This window comes from Equus asinus, chromosome 21, assembly GCF_041296235.1.
Source record: "Equus asinus isolate D_3611 breed Donkey chromosome 21, EquAss-T2T_v2, whole genome shotgun sequence".
Taxonomy (NCBI): Eukaryota; Metazoa; Chordata; class Mammalia; order Perissodactyla; family Equidae; genus Equus; species Equus asinus.
In genome coordinates, this window is record NC_091810.1 from 6,973,525 (window position 1) to 6,996,574 (window position 23,050).

The 23,050-nt window shown below is 43.6% G+C and overlaps 1 protein-coding gene and 1 long non-coding RNA gene across 4 annotated transcripts in view; one reads left to right on the forward strand and one right to left on the reverse strand.

Moving 5' to 3' along the window:
* Nucleotides 1–16,090, reverse strand: part of LOC139041415 (uncharacterized) — a 43,000-nt gene extending 26,910 nt beyond the window's left edge. For both annotated transcript variants that reach the window (XR_011496506.1, XR_011496507.1), the window contains exons 1-2: nucleotides 10,586–16,090; nucleotides 317–502 (exon numbers count right to left, since the gene is read on the reverse strand). This is a non-coding gene — a long non-coding RNA (uncharacterized lncRNA). The remainder of the gene's footprint in view (nucleotides 1–316; nucleotides 503–10,585) is intronic.
* On the forward strand, nucleotides 6,574–18,948 carry LOC139039774 (placenta-specific protein 9-like). Of its 2 annotated transcripts, none has more exons than XM_070493143.1 (4): nucleotides 6,574–6,862; nucleotides 16,190–16,287; nucleotides 17,562–17,685; nucleotides 18,224–18,948. In XM_070493143.1, the coding sequence occupies exons 1-4, from the start codon at nucleotides 6,799–6,801 to the stop codon at nucleotides 18,262–18,264; spliced, it is 327 nt and encodes a 108-aa protein (XP_070349244.1). In that variant the 5' UTR covers nucleotides 6,574–6,798; the 3' UTR covers nucleotides 18,265–18,948. The 2 variants fall into 2 exon arrangements, with proteins under 2 accessions (XP_070349244.1, XP_070349243.1); XM_070493142.1 differs by having other exon boundaries at nucleotides 6,600–6,862; nucleotides 17,562–17,698.
* The last annotated feature ends 4,102 nt before the right edge of the window (nucleotides 18,949–23,050 follow it).

Here is a 23,050-nt window from a genome sequence, read left to right on the forward strand (position 1 = left end):
ACTTGGGGAAGCTGGTAAAGAGTATTCAAGAACTTGCTGTATTATTTTTGTAAGTCTAAAATTACTTCAAAGAAAAAAGATTTTTAAAAAAGAAGAAGGGGGTGGGGCATGATTGTGTCGTGCTTCAGCCAAAAACCCTGCAAGCACCTCTGCCTACGGCTTAAAGACTGACTCTCCTGAGAGTGGCCTTCAAGGCCCTCAATAACCTGGCCAAACATTCCCCCAGAGCTATTGCCCTTCACTCTCCTATCACCCGCCCACACCCCACCAATCTCCACAGCACGCAGTACACACTGCTTAGAAAAACCCTACTCACGTTCAAAGACCTCCTGCACAGGACCTTGACTCTGCACCCGCTTCAGGAAGCAGAGGGAGCTTCTGGCTCTTCCTGGGTCAGCAGCTGACTTTCCTGACTCCCTGGAAATCTTGAACTCCCTCTAAGGGCCTCTGCAGGCCAGTCAGGCATTGCTGACACCCTTTCTACCCTCAGGAAACTCGCAACCTGCAAATGAATAAGAAAGGAAACAATAGTGACAGGCTCAGGAAAGCTCAAGGAGGCAGGTCAGAGAAAGGCAAGGGAATTCACATCTTCTGCTGTGAAGTAGGTGTTCTTCTTACTCCCTCTTTGCTAGTGAGGGAACTGAAGCTCAGAGAGGTGACCCGCCTAAGGCTACACAACCAGTAAGGTAGAGCCAGGTTTGAACTCAATTTCCTGCTCCCCCCGCTGAGGAATTCAACTCTCAAATGCTTTGAATAGTCAGCCAAGCAGGGTCCTCAGACAGCTTACATTTTACCCCAACTCCAACCTCAAGGAGCAAAATGAGATCTTCCTAGAGAACACTGCAGACAAAGTTCTCAAAGAGCTGAGGGACATGCCAACTGACTCCCTACCCACCAAGCCCACAGAGGATCCTGGAATCACGGATGAACTTGTTCTCAGGAAATGTCAATGGCTTTTACAATGAACTAAATTGACATGAGCTATGTGAATCTGTGCAAAAATATCCCAAAGCTGAGCAGGTGGGATACCTTGCTAGACACCATTTGGCCGGCTTCCTCCACATTTAAATGTGGATTCATCACTTCAAAAGACACTGGTTGGGAAACTGCTATTGCAAAGCTCTGGGTGAACCAGCAAACCCACCTGGTAGAGCGGCAGCGGCGATTAACTGAGCGACAGAGCGTGCTTGACACCAAGTCAGAAGCAACGAATATTGGCTATTAGGACTACAATTATTGATATTATAATTGTTCATATCAAACCTCTACCCTCCCCACACACTTCACTTCTCCCTGTACCCAGCAGGTTTTCCCATCTTCCTATATCTCCCTCCCTACCGGGGAGAATTCGGGACTGCATGCAAGACAGGGAGTATATTTTATTTTTTTAAAAGAAAGCACTTCTTAAATTTCAACTTGTCAAGACCCCTGCCCCACTCAGCTTTCCATCTCCCAACAGAGACCTCCATACCCACACCCCACTGCTTCACTTTCTCTTACCATAACTTACGTGGCCCGGGGCTAGTGGTCCCCCTCCATCTCTGTGGAGAGGAGGTGACCCGGCCCACCCAGCATGGTCTTGCCTGTGCCAAGACAAGAAGAAAAGGAGGCTTTGTGTGGCTCTGACCCCTCTGGCTACTGAGGCCCTTCCAGTTAGGCTGTCACTCTTCCCTGATCTCTACCCCTAAAGAGACGGCCAGCCCCTATTTCTTGTTTCCCTTGGCCCCTTGCCTTAGGCCTGGGCTAGGAAAGCAAGACTCCCCACCATTTGTCCCCTCAGCACAGCTAGGGTGGGAGGCCGGTGTGCATCCTGTAGCATTGCCTGTGGAGGCACAGGCACTCTGGAGGCAAATCTCCACATTTCTGAATGGCATCTGTGTGACCTTGGATCACCTCCTAACTTCACCGAGCCTCACACTGTGTTCACTGTGGATCTTGATGTTACCTGCCAGAGCATTAGATGAAAGAGAAGCTCTGCACATTTCGGTGCTTCATTTATGAGGTGGTTATGGGTGGTCTCCCCCTAGCCGCTCTGAGGACTTGCCACTCTGAGCCCCCAAATACCCCCTTTGCCCTCTTCTCACCTTCACCTCCCTCCAGATTCCCTCACCATCTAGTTACACCTCTGGGGCCTGAGAGTCAAGAGGTCTGATAATGCAAGAGTACGGATTTCAGAAGAACATCTACCTGGTTTTCAAGCTGAGATTCGCCACCCTCTGACCTTGATCAAATACATCTTATTTGACAAATGAGATAAGGATACCTACCAGATAGGTTTATTGACGCAAGGATTAAATGAACAACACGTATATGGCCTTAGCACAATACCAGTTTCAAAGAAGTGTAGCAGTAATAATACATAACAGTGTTTATTGTCATTAGTCCCAGCTGGCTGCCAACTTGCTTAGAGGCCTGGCATATGGTTGGCATATTTCCTAGTTCCTGACAATGACACCAGTTTCTCTTATTTTTAATTTCATGGGTCATTTTTAGAGAATGTTGAAAGGAGGACATTAGCAAACTGGGTCCTTATTAACATCTGGAAGTTTTCCTTTACCTGTTTGGGCTGGCTTCTATTGGTATGAGGAAATAAATTGATTTCCAAACACTTATCCTAAATCCAGCCAATTTATGGAGTAATTCAAGTAGTTCTTCTAGTTCTAAGATTTCCTAAGAAAGCAATTTAATCTTCTACTGATAACCATAATTTGTCTCCTTCCCCATAACTCTTCATTTGTGCTTTATTGCATTGATCAGATCATGGATAATGAACAATTGTGATGGTATCATCTTTACTTCATTCCTGGCTTAATGAAGAATGCCTCTCTCTTTTCTCCTGTATGTACATGTGAACTATTTGTTTAAGATAAAGGTAATTATATTGTTAAGGAAACCTCCCTTTATTTCCTTTATTTCTAACTCTTAGAGTTTGTTGTTTTTAAGCAGGTACGGCTGCTTAATTTCATCAGTATTTATTCAAATAAGGTTATTTTATTTTTGTTCTTTGACCTTATGACAGACATGATGGCTAAAGACTTTTCTGGAACTCCACTTGGGAATGAATAGCTAACCAATAATTTATTTTATGTTCAAATTACTGGATAAAGAATGGACTATGCAACAAGGAGCATTAGAATATTTAGACGTCCACTGGGGGAAAAATTTTGTTTGAACTTTTCCTCTCAATCCCATAAAAAATTCTAGATGGATTAGAGATTATACCATTAAAAAAACTTAAAACTATTTGAAGAAAATATTGGAAAATATTTTTATGGCCTTGATGTGAGAAATCATAAGCAGTGTGTAAAATCTAGAAGCCATAAAAGAAGACATTGAGAGATTTTGCTACCCAAACATCCAAAACTTTTGTACGATGAAAGACACCACAAAGAAAATTAAAGACAATGGAAAAATGAAAGAAAACATTGCCAACATATACAACAAGCATTGGATTACTAATCAGAATATGTAAAGAAAAGAGGAAAAAATATTTGAGTAAAGCTCAACTTCACTCATAATAAATAGCGTGTAAATAAAAACAAGAAAGTAACATTTTTCCTCATCAAATTGTCAAAATTTTAAAAGATAAACACCCAGTGTTGGGGAATGTACATGGCTGCTAGATCTACAACTTCAGGTCTCCCACTCCAGAAGCATTTTATGTAAATAGCACCCCTGCAGGACAACATGGACTACAATGTGATGGGTGTGTCTTGGAGCAGTGCTCTGAGTGCCAGGCCCCTCCTAGGGATTTAGTGAGGTTTTTGTCTACCCAGCAAAACATAAAAGGCTCTCTGACTCAATGATTCCTCTTCCAGGAATCTAGTCTTTCAGAAATACATGAGTATGTAATATGTATATAAAGATATATGCAAAAGGATGTTCATTAAAGCATGCTTTATATTGGAGAAGACAGGAAACAAACTATATGTCCATCAATAGGGGATTGTCTGGACAAATAATGGTGCACACATTCATGAGATATTTTGGAACTCTTAAAAAGAACCAGATGGATTTAAGTGTATTAGCATAGAATGATCTTGGAGATTTGATGTTATGACTGTGATAAGCATTAATGTGAAAGCAAATCCCAAAAATATCTATTATTCAATCCCAGGTATATACAATTGTGTCTGAATACGTATTAGATAGATAGGGCATGCATAGACAAGGAACTGGAAGAGTCCACCAAGCTGAGGGGACTAGACTGGAATCACTGGGCAGGAGGAGTTAGTGATAGGGAGGAGTTTCATGTTTTACTCTGTTTGCTGTATTACTTTGTGACTCTACCACAATATGAAAGTATTGCATATGTGTTGTGTTTATTGCAAATTCAAAATATTAGGTGGCCTGCTCATTCTGAGCTTCAAGAATCCCTGTGGGTCTGGCTATTCTTTGACAACTTCCCACCTGGGTAAACTACCAAGGACTGTCCTACTACCCAGTGTGAGAAATTCTTTTTTTATTATTATTTTATAGAGGTCGCATTGGCTTATAACATTGTGTAAATTTCAAGAGTACATAACTATATTTCAGTTTCTGTATAGACTGCATTATATTCACCACCAATAGTCTAGTTTTTATCCATCATCACACATGTGTACCCCTTTATCCCTTTCGCCCTCCCCCCTCCTCCTTCCCCTCTGGTAACCACTAATCTGTTCTCCTTATCTATGCGTTTGTTTATCTTCCACATATGAGTGAAATCATTTGGTATTTGTCTTTCTCTGTCTGGCTTATTTTGCTTAGCATAATACCCTCAAGGTCCACCCATGTTGTTGCAAATGGCACAATTTTGTCTTATTTATGGCTGAGTACTACTCCATTGTGTATATATACCACATCTTATTTATCCATTCGTCCATTGATGGGCACTTGGGTTGCTACCACATCTTGGCTATTGTGAAAAATGCTGTGATGAACATAGGGATGCTTGGCATTCCTGAAATAAACACTTTTTCTGAGCTAGCTCATCTGGGCATCCTAATCTCAATGAGAGCTTTTTAAAAATTTAGATCCAACTTTCTGCCCAAGATCTGCTGACTCAGAACCGGAATTTCTGTGCCCAAGGCTATTACCTGGAGGAGGAAGTGAGAATTTAGGATTACTGGATAGTGTGGTGACTGTACTGGACAATTGCATAGTCACAGTGAGGAACAGAGAAGGCAGAGGGGCAGCCTTAATCTGCCAGGACTCCAGTTAACCTAATGGGGACCCTTGATGGATAAAGACATGCTCGTGGGTTTGCTGGTGAAGACGCTCTGCTTACAGCCAGGTGAGGCACTCAGGCTCTGCAGCACAGACGTCGGGGCTGCAGCTCTTGCTTTTTCTTTTCACTAAAACTTAACTTTTTTTACACTTGTTGGGTGGGGTGTCCCATGGGTGAGGATTCGACTATTGTATTCTAAACTGGAAGGAGGTGGGGACGATTTGAAGTTCACTGAAAAACCCACCCAGCTCTTCTTCTGATCTTGCTTAGAATGGAAAATACAACCTGGCTCTCAGGGACCTAGTATATATTATTATCTAAGGGCTGGTCTGCAGAGACAGCAAAACTGGATTCAAATCCTGACTCCACATTATACCAGCTGTGTGACTATTGGCAACGTTCTTAACATCCCTGAGCCTCAATTTCTTGATCTGCAAAATGGATGTAATGATGTGCCCCTCATGGAGTTGCAGTGAAGATCAGAGAAGTGGTGTATGTAGAAGTAAGTCCATCACAGCTTAGCTACTGTTTATTAATATTATGGTGGCTAATAGACTGTGAGCTCCTGGAGGGCAGACATATGTGAACATGAGAATTATTTCCTTTCCTCCCACCTGCAGAGGTTACCTAACAACTATCTAGTACAGAGATTAAGTATTTGCTGAACACTCTGATTCTGATTCTGATTTAGTTAGGGCCTGGGCCTTTCATTGCCTTTGAGCCATTTTAGAAGTCGGCAAACTGTAATAGCAATGCAACATAATTCTTGTCTATAGATATGCAGATAATTCCTGTTATAGGTTCAATTAATTCTCCTCCCTCCCTGTGTGGAAGAAGCCAGTTTTACCTCCTTTTGCACATTCGTGTCAATATTCCAGCTCTGTCTGTTTGTAGGACTGGTTGTCACCTCTTACTGATTCCCTCATTAATGGTGAGTTAAAATCTTCAGCACATGCTCGTTTTATATCTGAATGAAAGTCATGATTTTACCTTTTTTTTGTAAAGTATCTTTTAACATTACTATTACTCCTTTAGCAAAATAATAAGTTTCTATAGAAGGCAGACACCACTTTTGAGTCTACTGCTCAGGGCCAGGCGCTGTCACAGGCGGACAGAGAGAAAAGCTTCCATGCTCCAAGCAGTCAGTGTTCAGATCCTGTGCCACAGCTGTCGGTGACACAGAGGAAGGCGCTTCTCTCTAAGCTTCAGTCTGCCCATCTATGAAACGGGCTCACAACCAGTACCTGGGCCCCGGGACCCATCGCCTAGAACCCACTCCCTCACCCCTCTCTCTCCCCTTCTGCGCCCCCATCCCGGGAGGCGCGGGGAACTCAGAGGGCGGCTCCCTCCTGTGCAGGCGCCCAGGCTAACACGTTGGCCCCTCCGCCTGCGGGGTGTTTAGGCTCGGCGCTGCCCGCACGTTGCGGAGGGGGCCTCTGGAGGGGGCGGGTTCGCTCAAGCCAGAAAGCCGGGAGCCGCCCAGGAATTTTGGCTAGGACTGAGAGCATTTCCTCCTGGGCGGGCCCGGCGCGATCCTGGGGAGAGCAGCTGGGGGCAGACGCTGCGCTGCGCTCGGCTGGGCCGGCACCATGCGGTCCCTGCTCTGCGCGCTGGCCGGGCTCGCCCTGCTCCGCGCCGCGGGCGCCTTTGTCGGTGAGTGGGACCCGGGTGCCGGGTGAGGGCGAGGGCGAGGGCGAGGGCGAGGGTAGGGGAGAGCTGCGCCGAGCGAGGTAGGATGAGCAAGAGAGATGAAGGGAGGGAGGGTGGAGAGGGGAGAAGATGGAAACAGAGCCAGATGGAGAGAAAGCTGGAGAAAGGGATGCAGAGAGGGGGAGAGAGAGAGAGAGAGAAAGAGAAAACAGAAAAAGAAAGAGAAAAAGGCAGATGGGCAGAGAGAGTTAGAGAGAAAGGAGAAAGAGAAGAATAAAGAGAGAAAGGGAGAGGCTGAGAGAAAGAGACTTTGGAAGTAAACAGATGGGTATGAACTATGAAGGAGGAAAGATAGAAAAAGGAGTTTGAGAAGCAAAAGGTACAACCAGGAAAGAAATAGAGGAACTAACCTGGCAAGAAAAAGAAGGGAAGGTGAGGAGAGAGAAGGAGGATATTGAGGAAAAGAGAAAGATTTGAGAGAGACTTAAAGAGAGAGAGTGGAGAAACCCGATGCCCAAGGAGAGAGAGGAAGGGACAAGGATCACAGGGTGGGAGGTCAAGTCTACAGGGTGGGGCAGCCCCCCAGGCCAGCTTCATCCAGAAGGCCTGCAGAGGCGTCCAGGCCTGGTTTTACTGGGCATTGCCAGGGAAGCTACCCAGGCCTGGCCTAGCACAGCCAGCCAGTCAGGAACCAGGCAGGCGGGCCCAGGAGAAAGGCCACTGGGTCACCTGCCAGGAGGCCTAGGGGGGTTCTGCTGTCTGGGGGAGGAGGCAAGTCTCCAGGCTTCCGGAGAGCTTCCCTGAGCCCCTGAGTTGCCTTGGGTGGGTGCGTGGGAACAGGGTACAGGAGAGAGAGGTCCTCTGGGTGCTCCCCTGGCTGGGATCCTTGCCTTGCACTCTCTTCCCTCCCTTCTGCTGACAGCAGTCTTAGTGCTGCCCCTTCACAGGTGAGGCTCAGACAGGATGGCTGCAGATGTACTTACGGTACACACAAGTGCTCATTCCACCCCCACCCCCAAGACTCTGCACAGCACTTTAGAGTTTACAAGCCACATTCCCATTTACCCAGCATCTCGTGCAGGCCCCAGCCAGAGACCACTGGTGCTCATCCCAACTGTGCAGGCGAGAGGAAGGCTGAGGTCTCCCCAAGCATCCAGGCCTTCTGCCCTCTCAGTCAGCTCCTTGCCCCCAGCCAGGCTGCCCCCCATCAACCTGGAGTCACCCAGCTGAAGTGTCTATGTTAAGATGGAGCCCCCCTCACCTGTGCCCAGTCCCTTTTGGGGCACAGTGAACTGTGGGAGTAAGCTCTCAGGGAAAGGATTGAGGCCAGTGCTGAGCGACCTTGGATGTCACTTCACTTCTCTGAGGCTGTTTCGTCCTCTGTAAGTTGGGGAGAATAATACTCACCCCACAGGGCTGACTTCAAGGATTGGATGAGAAGGAAAGGGCCCAGCATGGAACACGTCTCAACACATAGCCTCCTTCTCTTGTCCCCTCAGACAGCTCCACTGATCTCTCTGACTCTCAGTTTCTCCACGTGTTAGGGAGGACCAACAACCACTTCCTCACAGCCTGTGAAGAGTAGCTGGGATGATGCCCAGCACAGATCCAGGCCCATAGAGCATGAGCTTCCCTTTTGCTCCCTCTCCCTTACCCTCCTCCTAGAGTCCCCAGCTCCAGGAGCTGAGGGGACAAAGCTTCATCTGTGCTCCCCTAGAGGGAGGAGCTGGCTGCTACCCACAAGTGGCTCTTCGTGGCCCCGTGGCCACAGATGGTATATACACTTTAATTTAAAACTGTTTTTAAACATTTTCTTTCTGATTATGCTTGCTCATTGCTACACATTAAGAAAAAAAAGAGGAAGTATAAACATACTAATGTAATTTCACATTGAGGTCACAGATTTTTGTGTATAACCTTTCAGACTTCAGATAATATACCGTTGTTTTTCTTAAATTTTGATTATGAAATCTTTTGGATAGAAGAGCAGAATAGTATAATGAAGCCCCATGTACCTATCACCCCTCTTCAAAAAGGGTCTATTCATCTACAATTCCCACCCTCCCTCCTCTCCCTCAGATTGTTTTAGAGGAAATTCCAGGCATCATATATTTTCATCTATAAATATTTCCTTATGTATCTCTAAAAGATAAATAATCTTTTAATAAGCATAACTGCAGTACCATTATCACACCCTAAAAATGAACAATAATTCCTTAGCATTATCAAATGTGCAATCAGAGTTCAAGTATCCCTGATTGTGTCATATGTTTTTATATTTGGTTTGTTTGATCCAAATAAGGTGCGTGCATTGCTTTTGTTTGATATGTCTAAGTTTCTTTTAATATGTAAGTTCTCTTTTCCCCTTTTTTAAAAAAAATTTATTTGTTGAAGAAACTGGGTAATTTGTCCTGTAAAGTTTTCCACAATTAGATTTGAGCTGATTACATCCCCTAGGTGACATTTAAATGTTCTTCTCTCCCCTGTATTGCTTATAGATCTAGAAGCTTGATCTAATTCCAGTTAGATTTTTTTTTTTGCAAGAATGGTCTTTATTGCTTTAATTCGCATTTCTTTGATTATTCCTTAAGTTAGACTTTTCCTTCAAATGCATATTGGTCATTTCTACTAATCTGTGCAAATTGTCTTAGACATTTTAATTTTGGTATTGGGATTTTTCATATTGATTTGCAAAAGCTCTTTATGTATTGCATGAAGCAAACTGTTTTGTGTTACTTGTACAGACTTTTTTTTAAGTTAAGGCTTCAGCTAAGTCCCTTTCCTATTTTGCTGTCAGAGGGATCTGAAGGCCTAGAGCCTTGTCCTTTTAACCAGTGTAACCATTCTCACCCATGCCTTGGGGCCCATCAGGGAAGCTCTCACTGTCCACTGCTGCTGCAAGTCCCCGTGGACGTCTGTCCTGTATTGGAATTCTGTTTTTTTGCTTTGGGTGAAAGGGGAAGATGCTGAAGGGCTGTGATGAGGATCACAGCATTTCTGTTTACAAAAATGGATGTTGTGGGGAATGAACCACCCAAAGATAATTTGACCCAAGGCACACTATTTGGGTTCTTATAGGGCCTCCAGACAGCTGCAAAGGTGTCATGTGTGCAGGTCCCCTTTGCCCATACCTGTCCAGATCCTTATTTACAGAGCAGGCAGCTGAGACCCCAAGATGGGAAGCCCTTAACTTATACAAGTTCACATGATTGCCAGGACACAGTATAGACAGTGTCTAGCAGGTATATTTAAATTCTGTCCCCACCACCTCCTACCTGTGAAATCTTGGGCATGTTACTCAATCTCTTTGATCTTTGGTTTTCTAATCTGTAAAAAAGGAGGTACTGAGCTCACGGATCAAATTAAATGAGATCATGTCAGCACGCAACAAAAAGCCTAGCATGTAATTAGTGATCACAAATCAAAAGTAACTTTGAATATAGAGTATGGTTGTGCCTATTCTCAAGGTGAAGAAACCAAGGATCCAGCAAGTGGGATTGGCTTGTAACAGAGCCCAGAAAGCCAGGTCAGCACTCAGCCCTTTGTGCACTTGTTGCAGGAGCCCCTGCCAAGCGTCCCTTGGATCCCTGCACGGGATTAGTCCTAGAGCAGACACTTCCCCATCTTGGGGAGACCTGATCACAGTGATCTAGCAAGGAGCACTGGCTCCATGTGGAGAGTCGGCGCCCTGGGGGCTTTCACTGCCTTGCTCAGTCTTCAGCTCACCTGGTAAATGCTTTCCATGGTGTTTGCACATCACTTGGCAATTCCAAGGCATCTTCAAGGGTAGGATCCCCTTTGATCAGCACAGCAGTCCCTCAAGGTAGACAGGGCAGAGCAGGTCCCTCACAGACGAGGAAGCTGAGTGAGAGGCAGAGAGCACAGTCAGTAAGCAGTGGAGTTGGGACTGCGTCTCCCACTCCCAGTCTTGTGTTCTTTCACAGCACGTGGAGAGAGGTTTATCCTGGATGGCTGTTTAGACCTTCTCAGTATTGTGGAATTTTGGAGTGTTCTAGTAGTACATTTTAACCCAGTGGATTAAAAAAACAGTATTCCAAGATAGAAGGAATCTGGATTCTATACAGACTCAAGGAGCTGCCTGCCAGCCCTGACCACCAGCCAGTCTACCTCTGAACCAATACATGAGAAAGAAATAAAAAACGTCTGTAATCGAGGGGAGTTCTTTGTACAACTGTCTGGTTTGTATCCTAAGCAAAATACTAACTTAACCAGATACTGAATGTATTGGAAGGACATTGGTAAGCTCTCAGACTGGTCAGCTGGGCTCAAATCCACATCTGGAAAATGACGCGAGACTGAGGGAGATAGGACTTGTCTCTAACAGAATGGAACAAAACGAAACAAAAATGTGCCTCAGAATCTGAGCTCTCTCTTTGGGGGCTCGAGGGTCTCTCTCCTGTTTCAGCCAGAGCATTTCCACAGATTGGAGTTCTTCATATAATTGTTTAAAAATAGTATTCTTCTAGTTAAAAAAACAAAAAACAAAAAAAAAACCACTGATAGTTTTGAATAAATCATAAATTTTAATACAAATATTGAATGTGGTAAAGTTTATTATTCTCTTATATTGAATGTGGTCAAATATAATTAACCCCAAAGTGACAATTGTTCCTGGTGGAATAGATTATATCTTTGATGATTCAGGAGGCACAGCAGCATGCCTCAGGGTCACCACCGAGAAAGTATTTGTCATCATCCAGCATGGCAGAAATCATTTGAGTTGTAGGCACCTTCTTAGTGTTTGAGTCCCAAATACAAAAGGTCTTCTATGCCTATGAGTGGGAGGGGGCCGTACTTCCCACCTCTGAGGACCAGGACGCAGTGGCCATGTCTCTTTAACTAGAGAAGTTATCCCAGCACCTCCACCTGGGCCTCTGGGCTCTAGCACCTCTACCTGGGCCTCTGGCTTCCACCAGTAGCCTGCTCTCCCTAGTGCACAATGTTCCACCCATGGCTGCCATCCAGGGTGCACACAGGCCCTGAACGGGAGGCAGGCCAGGGAAAACAACCCAGCATCCAAGAAAGTCCATTTCCCAACTGGCCAGGGCACGGAGGGTGGGAGCAAAGGAAGGAAGGAACACAGAAACCACAGCTTTGGCTGCTCAAGGTTGGTCATGGTAATCCTTCAGCTTTCCCCACTCCTACTATTGTTTGAGCTTTCCAAAAGTCCCATAAAGCAGGCATTAGTGTGTGTGTGTGTGTGTGTGTGTGTGTGTGACACCCAGGTCTTGCCTTGCTGGAGCTTCTGCCCTAAGAAGAAACTTGTCTTTGACTCATCCCAGTTCTGTCCTTGCAGCTAATTTTTGAGGCCTCTCAGTAGGCTTTGAAAGATAGCAGAATCGTGAACTACATGTGGGTGGCAGTGTCTCGAGCCTACCCCACCCTGTATTACAGAGGAGGCAGCAGAGCCTCAGGGAGAAGGAAGTTTCCACAGGCCTCCACCAATTAGTGGCCAAGCCAGGCTGAGAACAGTGTCTCCAGTGTATTTTCTGCCGTCATGAGTTGAGGTCAATGCCATGAGGATATGTGTAGGGGAGGGAGCAGCAGTGCAGGATGGTTGTGGGGTCCCTGGTCCTGCCCCCAGCTTTCTCTCTCAGATGAGCTTGTCAGGAGGACTGGATGAGCTCATGGACAGTTGTGCAGTGGAGCGCAGGGCACAGTTCTGTCCAGATGTAAAGGATTAGTGCTGTGTGATGTGGAGCGCAACCTCAGCCCAGACTTTTCCCTGGAGGGGTTTTGGAGCCAAGTTAGACCTCATCGAAGAATGTAGAGAACATGATGTTTTGGGCCAATGGAGAGGAGCAGATTCATGTCATTCGTGACTTACAAAGCTGGCAGATCCCCACTTGGCCGGCAAGGTCACATTGCTTGCTCTTGGCCTAAGCTGGGGGAGCTTTGAGGGGAAAAGCGTAGTTTAGAGAGGGTAGTGAGGCTCAGGGGAAAAGTTTGGCCAAAGGCCCCTGGGCGGAGCCTGCAAAGGGTATGTGTGAACACAGATCCATGTTGAGACAGACCCCCATCTTCTCAGACAGCCCTCCCTGTGAGTGAGAACAACTCTTCCTGCCTTCTCCATCTTTCCTCTCCAGGCTGAGCACCCCTGTTCTTTCAGCTGAGAGAAATGAGTCAAAATTTGGAGTCCCTTCACCATGGCACCTCTACACCTGCTCCTGTCTGTCAAAGGCCTTCTCACAATGTATGGCCCAGAATGGAGCACAGCCCTCCAAGTGGGGTCTCTCAGATCACCACCCTCCCTTGTCCTGAACATTTTATATCAATGCATGCAGCCCATGATGACTTCCGCTTTTTGCTAACAATCCTATCAGACAACTGGCTTTTGTTATAGATATTTCAAACCATATATACAAAGATAGAGAGAATAATGATTCCATGTCCCCCATTACCCAATTTTAACAATTACCAATCTTGGCCAATCTTATTTGCTCTATGTACCTACCCATGCCTCCTCCCACTCCCAGGCCTGGATTATTTTGAAGTAAATCCAGGACATCATAGCGTTTCATCTGTAAATATTTTAGTATAGATCTCTAAAAGACTCCCTTTTAAAAAAAAAACCAAAGTGCCATTATAATGTCCCCTTCCTTCCCCAAAGTCAACAAGAAGCCCATTGTCTTTTGAAGAGGCTTTTCTAAGTTCAGTGGAGGGAAATAATGAAAAGGAGAATGTAAAAAAACAAATTGTTCTCCACAAAAGATGCTTAGAGTGGAAGGAAGTTTTGTCCCTGCTCTTGGTTCTCACCCCTGAGTGGAAGAGCTAGGATCTAGAGAATTGCAGGCCAGGGGGACTCTGGCAGAGTTCCAGAAGGCCAGATTGCTCAAGTGAAGTCAGGAGAAGGCCAGGGTGCTTGGGGTCCAGTCATTTACTGATTGTGTGACCTTGGGCAAGTTACTCAACCTCTCAGAGTGACACATCATCACCAGCAAAATGGATCACCATCTCTGTCCTTACCTTAAGACCTGCCACCCTTCTGGGCAACTTTATATGTCACTTTGAGCAAACCAACCAATACCAAGGCCTTACAGTTACAAGAATTTTGCATCTAGAAAGATTGAACCCAATAAGTCTTACCTCCATTCTGCTTCAGATGTCCGCATCCATGGCTACAATCTTGATACTGTCACTATGAGGTTGCTCCATCTCGAAAAGCTAAAACTGCAGTATCCATTACCACTGTTCCTTCTGTTACCTCCATCATCTCATCACTTCTCCCAACTTAGTGGCCCTCCAATTGGCCTCCTTTCCTTCCTTATCCAAGCTAAGCTCCAGAGCTCATCCCCTTAAACCATTGCTGGTCAAATCAATGCTTTTGTGCTCTTACCCTCCACCACACTCATCCTGCAGACTCTCAGGTTTTAGCTCCATCCAGCCATCTGTCTTTGCTGCTCTACACCCAGCCTGCGAAGCTGCTAGGGGAGGAATAGCACTTCCAAAGTTCCTCACTGATGTCAGGTCATCCCGCACAGTCCTATACTGCCTCCTGTTCCCTTCATCCCCTTTTGGAGCCATCTTTTTATTCAAGCCCCCAACCCAGTGGTGTGCTGATAAACTGGCTCTAAAAAAAAAGAAAAAGACACTTGCCAGTTTTTATGGTGTAAATGCTCTCACCAAGACTCCCATTTTAGTGGCTGTATTTAACAACCCACGCACAGAATTTCTGAAAATTTAACAACTAGCTCTCCTCCTTCCTAACTCTCCATGAATTTTCAGCAGATGAAGCCCCTCTTACTTTACAGAGTGAATAGAGGCCATCAGGTGGGAAGTCACTCAACTTTTTGGACCTTAGAGATCTTGGAGCAGAACTTTTTTACCCATTTTTGCTGCATTCTCTCTCTCTTCCTTCCATGTTTTTCCTATACCCCCACCATCATTTCTGGATTCCTTGGCCTCTCATCCCTTCAGGAAATGCATTCCTTCAGTTCTCCAGTCTTCTTCCTGTTCCTCAGGCTATAAGCATGGTTGTGTTTCTTCACTGCTTAAAAAACCAGAAATGACAACAATAAACACTTGTGTGGACCTTGTGATGTGAGCTCCCTTGTTTCACAGCCAAGCTTCATGAAAACATTTTCCTTCTCATCCCACTGCAGTCTAAACTTTGCTTTCTTCCACAACTCCACTAAAAGTGCTGGGGTAGAATTTAGCAGTGACTTTGCTGTTGCTATGTTTTTTGGTCCTTATCTTTCTAGACCTCCCTGCTGCTTTAGGCCGCGTTGGCTGCTTCATCCTCTGTAAAGCTCTTTGCTTCTCTTTGTTTCTGAGACAGCATCCTCCTTCCAAGATTCTTGGAGGTTCTTCAAGGTTCCAGCCAACTCTGATGCCCTGCCAGCATCTCAGAGCCACCAACTCTGAAACCTGAGTTCGGGACCAGGGCTCTAAGACTTCTGGTATGAGGGTTGGTGGTGCCAGGAAGAACCAGGGAAGAACCAACGTAGGGAGAAAAATGATGAGTCAAGAGTTGAACAGGTTGAACTTCAGATTCTCTGCTTACCAGCTGTGTGACTTTGGACATATCATTTCATCCCTCTGTGAATCGATTTCCTTACATGTAAATTGGGGATAATAATAGGCTGTTGTAGAGGTTGACTGAGTTAACACATTTGTTTAGCCCACTATGTGGTACATAGTAAGCACTCATCAAATGTCGATAGTACTAACTGGTCACCAATGTCAATGCTTCTACTAGAATATTTCCTTACTCTCTATTCCTCCTGCTACTGCTTCCTTTCGTCACTTCTTACTTTATTACTGCAGTAACTTTCCTTCTTCAAAGACAAATCCCTCCAATTCACTCCCTGTATTTTAAAAACTCATATATGACTATGTCATTCTTCTGTTAAAATAACCCCCAAAACCAGCATCATGATTGGTTTATTAGGGCCTTTGGCTTCATTTCTAAGACCCACCTCTCCAGTCTCATCTCCCACCCACCCTGTACTTTGCAGCCACTCCAAACTCCCTGAGGGTTTATACACTGAGCCATGCTATTTCATGCCTCCCTATCTTTGCACATGCCATTCTCCCTGGCTGAGACCTTTCCTCCCTTCCTTACCTTACCCAGTTCAGGCAGCAGCTCCTTGAGGAAGCCCACCTGGGTCTCCAGGTGACCATGGCCATAGAGATAAGGGAGTGATTAGGGGAGCCCCACACTCACACCCTGACCCACACTGAGCCTTCCTTTGCTTCTCTTTGTGATGTTTTCAGGACCCACCTCACTTGAGCCCAGTGCTTTACAGGAGTCTCCAGTGTTACAGGGAAACTGAGGGCCCCACAGTGACAAGACTTGTTTTCCCACAGCTGCGGAACCCCTCATCCCCTCCCACGGAGACCTAGCTTGGAGCCCCAGGTGTGACAGACACCTGGCTGTCCACAGCCGTTTACACGTCATAGAGGAGGTAATAAGGGTGACCGGGGAGGACATGCAGCTTTAGGACCACCTGCCAGGCTTCAGGCTTTATAGGGCTGAGGCCAACCTTCCTTTGGAAAATCGGGGAAATCTAGGCCAATCCTGCTTTCTGGCCACCATGTTAACCATCTCCCTGCCCTACCTCGGTTGTTAAGCTGACCAGCCACCAACAGAGCTGCCTCTTCTGGGGCTCTTGCTCATACCAAGCCAGAGATCTCCACACAATTACTGGAGAAGTGGAAATTCATTCCCTTAGTGTTGTTATATCGCCACGGTTTGTAACCTGTGGTCCCCAAACTTGTGCGGGTGAAAATTCCAGTTTATTTCATAAAACTTTAACTGAAATTTAGCATTCCCATTCATTCTAAATGCAGACAACAAACCGTAGTAGTAATTACAGCACCGTGACTTTGTCATTGATAGAAATCAGGTAATTTCTTCCAATTATAGTTTTTATGAATATCTCAACATATCATTCATTCTCATAAGTATGTCAAAATTATGGTGGCTGTTAGATCTGATGCTAGATCATGTTATGTAGTGAGTTAAATTTTTTACCTCAAAAATTTAATTTTGGGATAAAAACTAGACTACTGGTGGTGAACACGATAGTCTATACAGAAACTGAAATATCATAATGTACACCTGAAAGTTACACAATTACAAGCCACTATGACCTCAATAAAATAACTTTTAAATATTTTAACTTTTAATATTTGAATAATACTTTGATGCAATGGCTGTTCTTATAAATCCTATATTTTATTTTTTCAGTTAAAGCATTTTCTGAGAAGGGGTCTGTAGGTTTCATCAGACTGCTAATGGGGTTCATTCACAAAAAAAGTTAAGAACCCCGAATAAAGAAAATTTCCAAATCCCAAACCTGTCATTTGGCAGGGTTGCTACCTGGGGGCAGGGCAACAAAAGGAATGTTAGCTCGCAGTGACAAAGTCCTGAAAGGGAAAAGGGGATCTCAGACTCGCTCCAGGCCAAACCTCTAAAACTGCAGAGTGCCAGAGTGACCTTAGAGAGAGAGCTCCTAGGATTTTTGTCATCGGGGGAACTGGAAGGTAGGTAGGGGCAAAACCTGAATGAGGAGGTCCCAGGTTGCCTGTCACTCAGTTCTGTCCCCACTGCACCCCAGTGGTCCTCCAGGTGCTCCTTAGGATGTGGCTGATTAAGCAGGACTTGGCACCACTCTTGTCCTCCACTCACCCTGCCCCTCCCCCACCCCCACCCGGCTCCCATCTCTCCTTGCTCTAGATGGTGGAGAAGACGGTGGAGCACCTGGAGGCAGAAGTGAAAGGCCTGCTGGGTCAGCTGGAGGAGCTGGCCTGGAACCTGCCCCCAGGACCCTTCAACCTGACCCCTGACCTCTTTGGAGAGGGTGAGCAGCTCAGGTAGCAGAGACTATAGCGTCTGGGGCTGGGCAAGCAGGATAGGGATGGCTGATCCACCACACAGGTGTAGCCCTGACAAGCTAGGAGCGGCTCCAGCTCCACCTGGGACAGAAGTGGGAAAGCATCCACCTCACCTCACCCTAAGTGTTCTCTGCCCCTACCCCCACCCTGGGGGTTGCCACAGCCACAGCTCGGGGCTCCTGGAAGAGCTGGCCCCATTCACCTGAGGGCCACTCTCAGCATCACCCTGACACAGAGCAGCTGTGTCCTCTGCTGGCCCTTTTCATGCCTCAAACCTCCTTGGCTCCTTTCATCTCCCTTCCAAGGAACCAATTCTGTGGCAGCATAACACCCTCTCAGGGAAGACTGGCATCCTCTGATCAGGCAGTGGAGGGATTGCCACCCTGCTCCCTCCTGGAGCCCTGTGTTTCCTGGAACAGGAGTTCCCTGGGGACTGGGAGGGGCAGTAAGGAAGCCTTCAGCACCCTCTGCTTGCCCACTCCAAGGCTACTCCCTTTCTTTCAGATCCCTCCTGGGCACGGGAGGCGGAGGAGCCCGGCAGCTGACGTGATGTACCTGTCAGACAGCTTTCTTCTGAGAACAGAGCCGTGCATTCTGGCCTTCCTTCCTCAGCTTTGTGCACAATAAAAGCTACTTCTTTGGTCCCCTCTGTGTCTCTGTCAGTGACCTCTATAGCTACAGCCCCTTCTCCATCTACTTTCATGCCCTTAGGCCCACATTCACCTGCAGGCTCAGACCTGGGAGCCCCTGGTGAGTCTGTGCTTCTGCTCTCCTTATTTATAGGAGCTGATGGGGCACAGAGATAAGGCCAAGAATCCTGCTCAAAACATGGCCACAGATGAACAGCAGTGGCATCACCTGGGAGCTTATCAGAAATGCAGAATTCGGGACACACCTTGGCCTCCTGAATCAAAATCTACTTTTTAATGAGATCCCCAGAGGATTCATGGGCACATTAAAGTTTTTTTAAAAAAATTTCTATGTAAAATTCACATAATATAAAATCCAAAATTTTAACCATTTTAAACTACAAATTCAGTCACTTCAAAATGTTGTGCAATCACTACTCTCTAATTCCAGAACATTATCATCATCCCCAAAAGAAACCCTGTACCTATTAAGCAGGTATTTCCCATTCCCTCTCCCACCATCCTTTGGAAACCAGTAGTATTTCTGTCTCTATGGACTTGCCTATTCTGGACATTTCATATAAATTGAATTATACAATATGTGGTCTTTTGTGTCTGACTCTTTTTTCACTTAGCATAGAGTTTTCAAGGTTCTCTCATGTTGTAATGTGTATCAGTACTCTGTTCCCTTTTATGGCTGAATGATATTCCATTGTATAGATGAACCACATTTTATTCACCTATTCAATTGATGGACATTTGAGTTGTTTGCACTTTTTGGATATTATGAATAATACTGCTATGAACATTTGCATATAAGCTTTTGTGTGGATATACGTTTTCATTTCTCTTGGGTCTATAACTAGGGCTGGAATTGCTGAGTCAACTGATAACTGTGTCTAAGTTTTGGAGGAACCACCAGACTGTTTTTGCACAGCAGCTGTACCACTTTACAGTCCCACCAGCAATGAACACACAGGGTTTCAGTTTTTCCACATCCTCACCAACATCAGTCTTTTTGATTATAGCCATCATACTAGGTGTGAAGTCATATCTCATTGTGGCTTTAAGTTGCATTTACCTAATGACTAGCGATGCTGAGCATCTTTTCATGTGTTTGTTGGCCATTTGTATATATTTGTTGGAGAAATGTCTGTTCAAGTCTTTTGCGCATTTTTAAAATTGGGTTCTTTTTCTTGGTGAATTGTAAGAGTTCTTTATGTATCATGGATATTAGGCTTCTATCAGAGGATTTGCAAATATTTTCTCTCATTCTGTGGGTTGTGTCTTTACTTTCTTGATAATGTCTTTTGAAACACAGAAGTTTTAATTTTGATGAAGTCCTTTGATGAAGAATTTATCTATTTTTTGTTGTTGCTTGTGCTTTTGGTAGCATATCTAAGAATCCATTGCCAAATCCAAGGTGATAACTATTCCTATGTTTTCTTCTAAGATTTTACTAGTTTTAGCTCTTACATTTAGTTCTTTGATCTATTTTGAGTTAATTTTTGTATATGATGTGAGGTAAGGATCCAACTTTATCCCTTAGTTTGTGGAGATCCAGCTGTCCCTGCACTATTTGTTGAAGAGAAAATTATTTCCCAATTGAATGGTCCTGGCACCCTTGTCAAAAGTCAGTTGAGCATAGATGTTTAGGTTTACTTCTCAATTTTATTCCATGGGTCTATATGTCTGTCTTTATACCAGTATCACAGTTTGAATTACTGTAGCTTTGTTTGTAGTTTTGAAGTAAAGAAGTTTGGGTTCCCTGACTTTTTTGTCTTTTTCTAAGACTCTTTTGGCTATTTGGGGACCAGTCCCTTGCAATTCCATGTGAATTTTAGAATCAGCTTGTCTATACCTGCAAAAAGACAGTTGGAATTTTGATAGGGACTGGATTGAATCTGCAGATCAATTTGCAGAGTACTGCCATCTCAACAATACTAAGTCTTCCAATCCATGAGCAGAAGGTATTTTGTATTTTTCAGTGTATAGGTCTTACACCACCTTGGTTAAATTTATCCTTAAGTATTTTATTCTTTTTGATATTATTATAAATGGGATTGTTTTCTTAATTTCATTTTCAGATTGTTCATTGCTAGTGTATAAATATACAACTGATTTTTGTATGTTGATCATGTATCCCCTCCTGCAACTCTGCTGAATTCATTTATTAGCTCTAATAGTTTTTGTGTGGATATTTTAGAATTTTCTATATGTAAGATAATGTCATCTGTGAATAGAAAGAGTTTTAATCCTTACTTTCCAAGTTGAATGCTTTTCTTTCTTTTTCTTTCCTAACTGCCCTGGCTAGAACTTCCAATACAATGTTGAATAGCAGTGGCAAGAGCAGACATCTTTGTCTTGTTCCTGATACTGGGGGAAAGCTTTTATCCTTCCCCATTAAGTATGTCAGCTGTGGCATTTCATAGATGCCCTTTATTTCAGATTGATAAATTTCCCTTCTAAATTTCTTAGGAATTTTTTTTTTTTAATCATGGAAGAGAGTTGGGCTTTCTCAAATGCTTTTTCTGCATCAATTGAGATGATTATTAGGTTTTTATCCCCCTTTATTCAATTAATAGTGTGTATTATAGTGATTGATTTTCATGTATCAAATAATCCTTGTATTCCTTTGATAAATCCCACTTGATCATGGTGAATAATCCTTTTAACATGCTGCTAGATTCAGTTTGCTAGTATTTCACTGGGGATTTTTGCACTTTTTTCGTGATGTCTTTGTCTGGCTTTGGTATCAAGGTAACACTGGTGTCATAAAATGAGTTAGGAAATGTTCTTCCTCAATTTGGGGGGAAGCGTTTAAGGATTGGTGTTACTTCTTTAAATGTTTGATAGATTCACCAGTGAAGCCTTCTGGTACGGGTTTTTCTTTGTTGAGAATTTTTTGATTATTGATGTAATCTTATTATAGGTCTATTGAGATTTTCTATTTCTTCTTGAATCAGATGTGGGAATTTGTGTTTCTAGGAATTTTCCCATTTCATCTGGGTTATCTAATATGTTGGCTACAATTGTTAACAGTATTTTCTTATAATCTTTTATTTCCAGAAGATTGTTAGTAATGCCCCCACTTTCATTTCTGATTTTAGTAATTGAGTCTCCTCCCTCTCTCCATCTTCCTGTCAATCTAGCTAAAGGTTTGTCAATTTTGTTGATCTTTTTCAAAGAACCATTTTCTTGTTTTATTGATTCTATTGTTTTTCTATTCTCTATTTTGTTTATCTGCCCTCTAATCTTTATTTTCCTTCCTTCTTGTTGCTTTGAGTTTAGTTTGTTCTTCTTTTTCTAATTCCTTAAAGTGGAAGCTTAGGTTATTGATTTGAGATTTTCTTTCTTTTTCGATGTAGGCATTTACAGCTATAAATTTCCTTCTGAGCACTGTTTTCACTGCATCCCATGTTTTAGTATGTTGTACTTCCATTTTCATTAATCTCAAAGTATTTTCTAATTTCTCTTGTGCTATCTTCTTTAACCCATTGGATTCTGTGTTTTGGTTTTTTTTAAGTATGTTGTTTACTTTCCACATATCTGTAGAATTTCCAGATTTCCTCCTGTTACCCATTTCTAATTCCATTGTGGTAATAGAAAATACAATGTATGGTTTCAGTCTTCTAAAATCTATTTAGATTGTTTTGTGGTCTATCTGGAGAATTTTCCTTGTGCACTTGAGAAGAATGTGTATTGCTGTTGTTGGGTAGACTGTTCCATAGACGTCTCTCACGCCTAGTCGGTTTACAGTGTTGTTCAAGTTCTTTCCTTGTTTATCTTTTGTTTAATTGTTCTATCCAATAGGGAAAGTGGGGTGTTGAAGTCTCCATTTTTGTTGAACTTTTTCTCCCTTCAATTCTGTCAGCTTTTGTTTGAAACTTTCTGGGGCTTTAGGTGTATATGTTTTTAATTGTTATATCTTGATGGATTAACCCTTTTATCAGGATATAATGTCCTTTGCCTCTCAATCTCTGCCTGTTAATTGGAGAGTTTATTCCACTTATATTTAAGGTAATTACTAATAAGTAAAGACTTGTACTGTTTTGCAATTTGTTTTCTATGTCATTTATTTCTATAAATAAATTCCTCCATTATTGCCATATTTTGTGTTAGATAGATGTTTTCAAGTATACTGTTTTGATTCCCTTGTTTCTTTTACTGTTTTATTTTCTGGGATTATAGTAACACCTTAATTTATAACAATCCAATTTGAATTAATAGGACGCTTCAACAGTATATAAAAACATTTTTCCTATATAGCTCCATCATTGGCCTTTATGTTGTTATTGTCACAAATTATATCTTTATACATTTTGTGCTTATCAACATAGAGTTACAATTATTGTTTGGTGTAGTTGTCTTTTATCAAATAGGAAAAAGAGCTACAAACCAAAAAACACACTAATATTGATGTTTATATTTACCTATGTAATTATCTTTACCAATGTTTTTTACTTCTTCCTCTGTATTTGAGTTACTGTCCAGTATCCTTTCATTTCAGCTTGAAGGACTTTCTTTAGCATTTCTCATAGGGCAGGTCTACTAGCAACAAACCATCTCAGCTTTTGTTCACTGAGGAATACCTCAATTTCTCCTTCATTTTTGAAGACTATTTTGCCAGATATAGGATCCTTGGTTGACTTTTTTTTCTTTCAGCACACTGAATACACCACCCCACTGCCTTCTGGCCTCC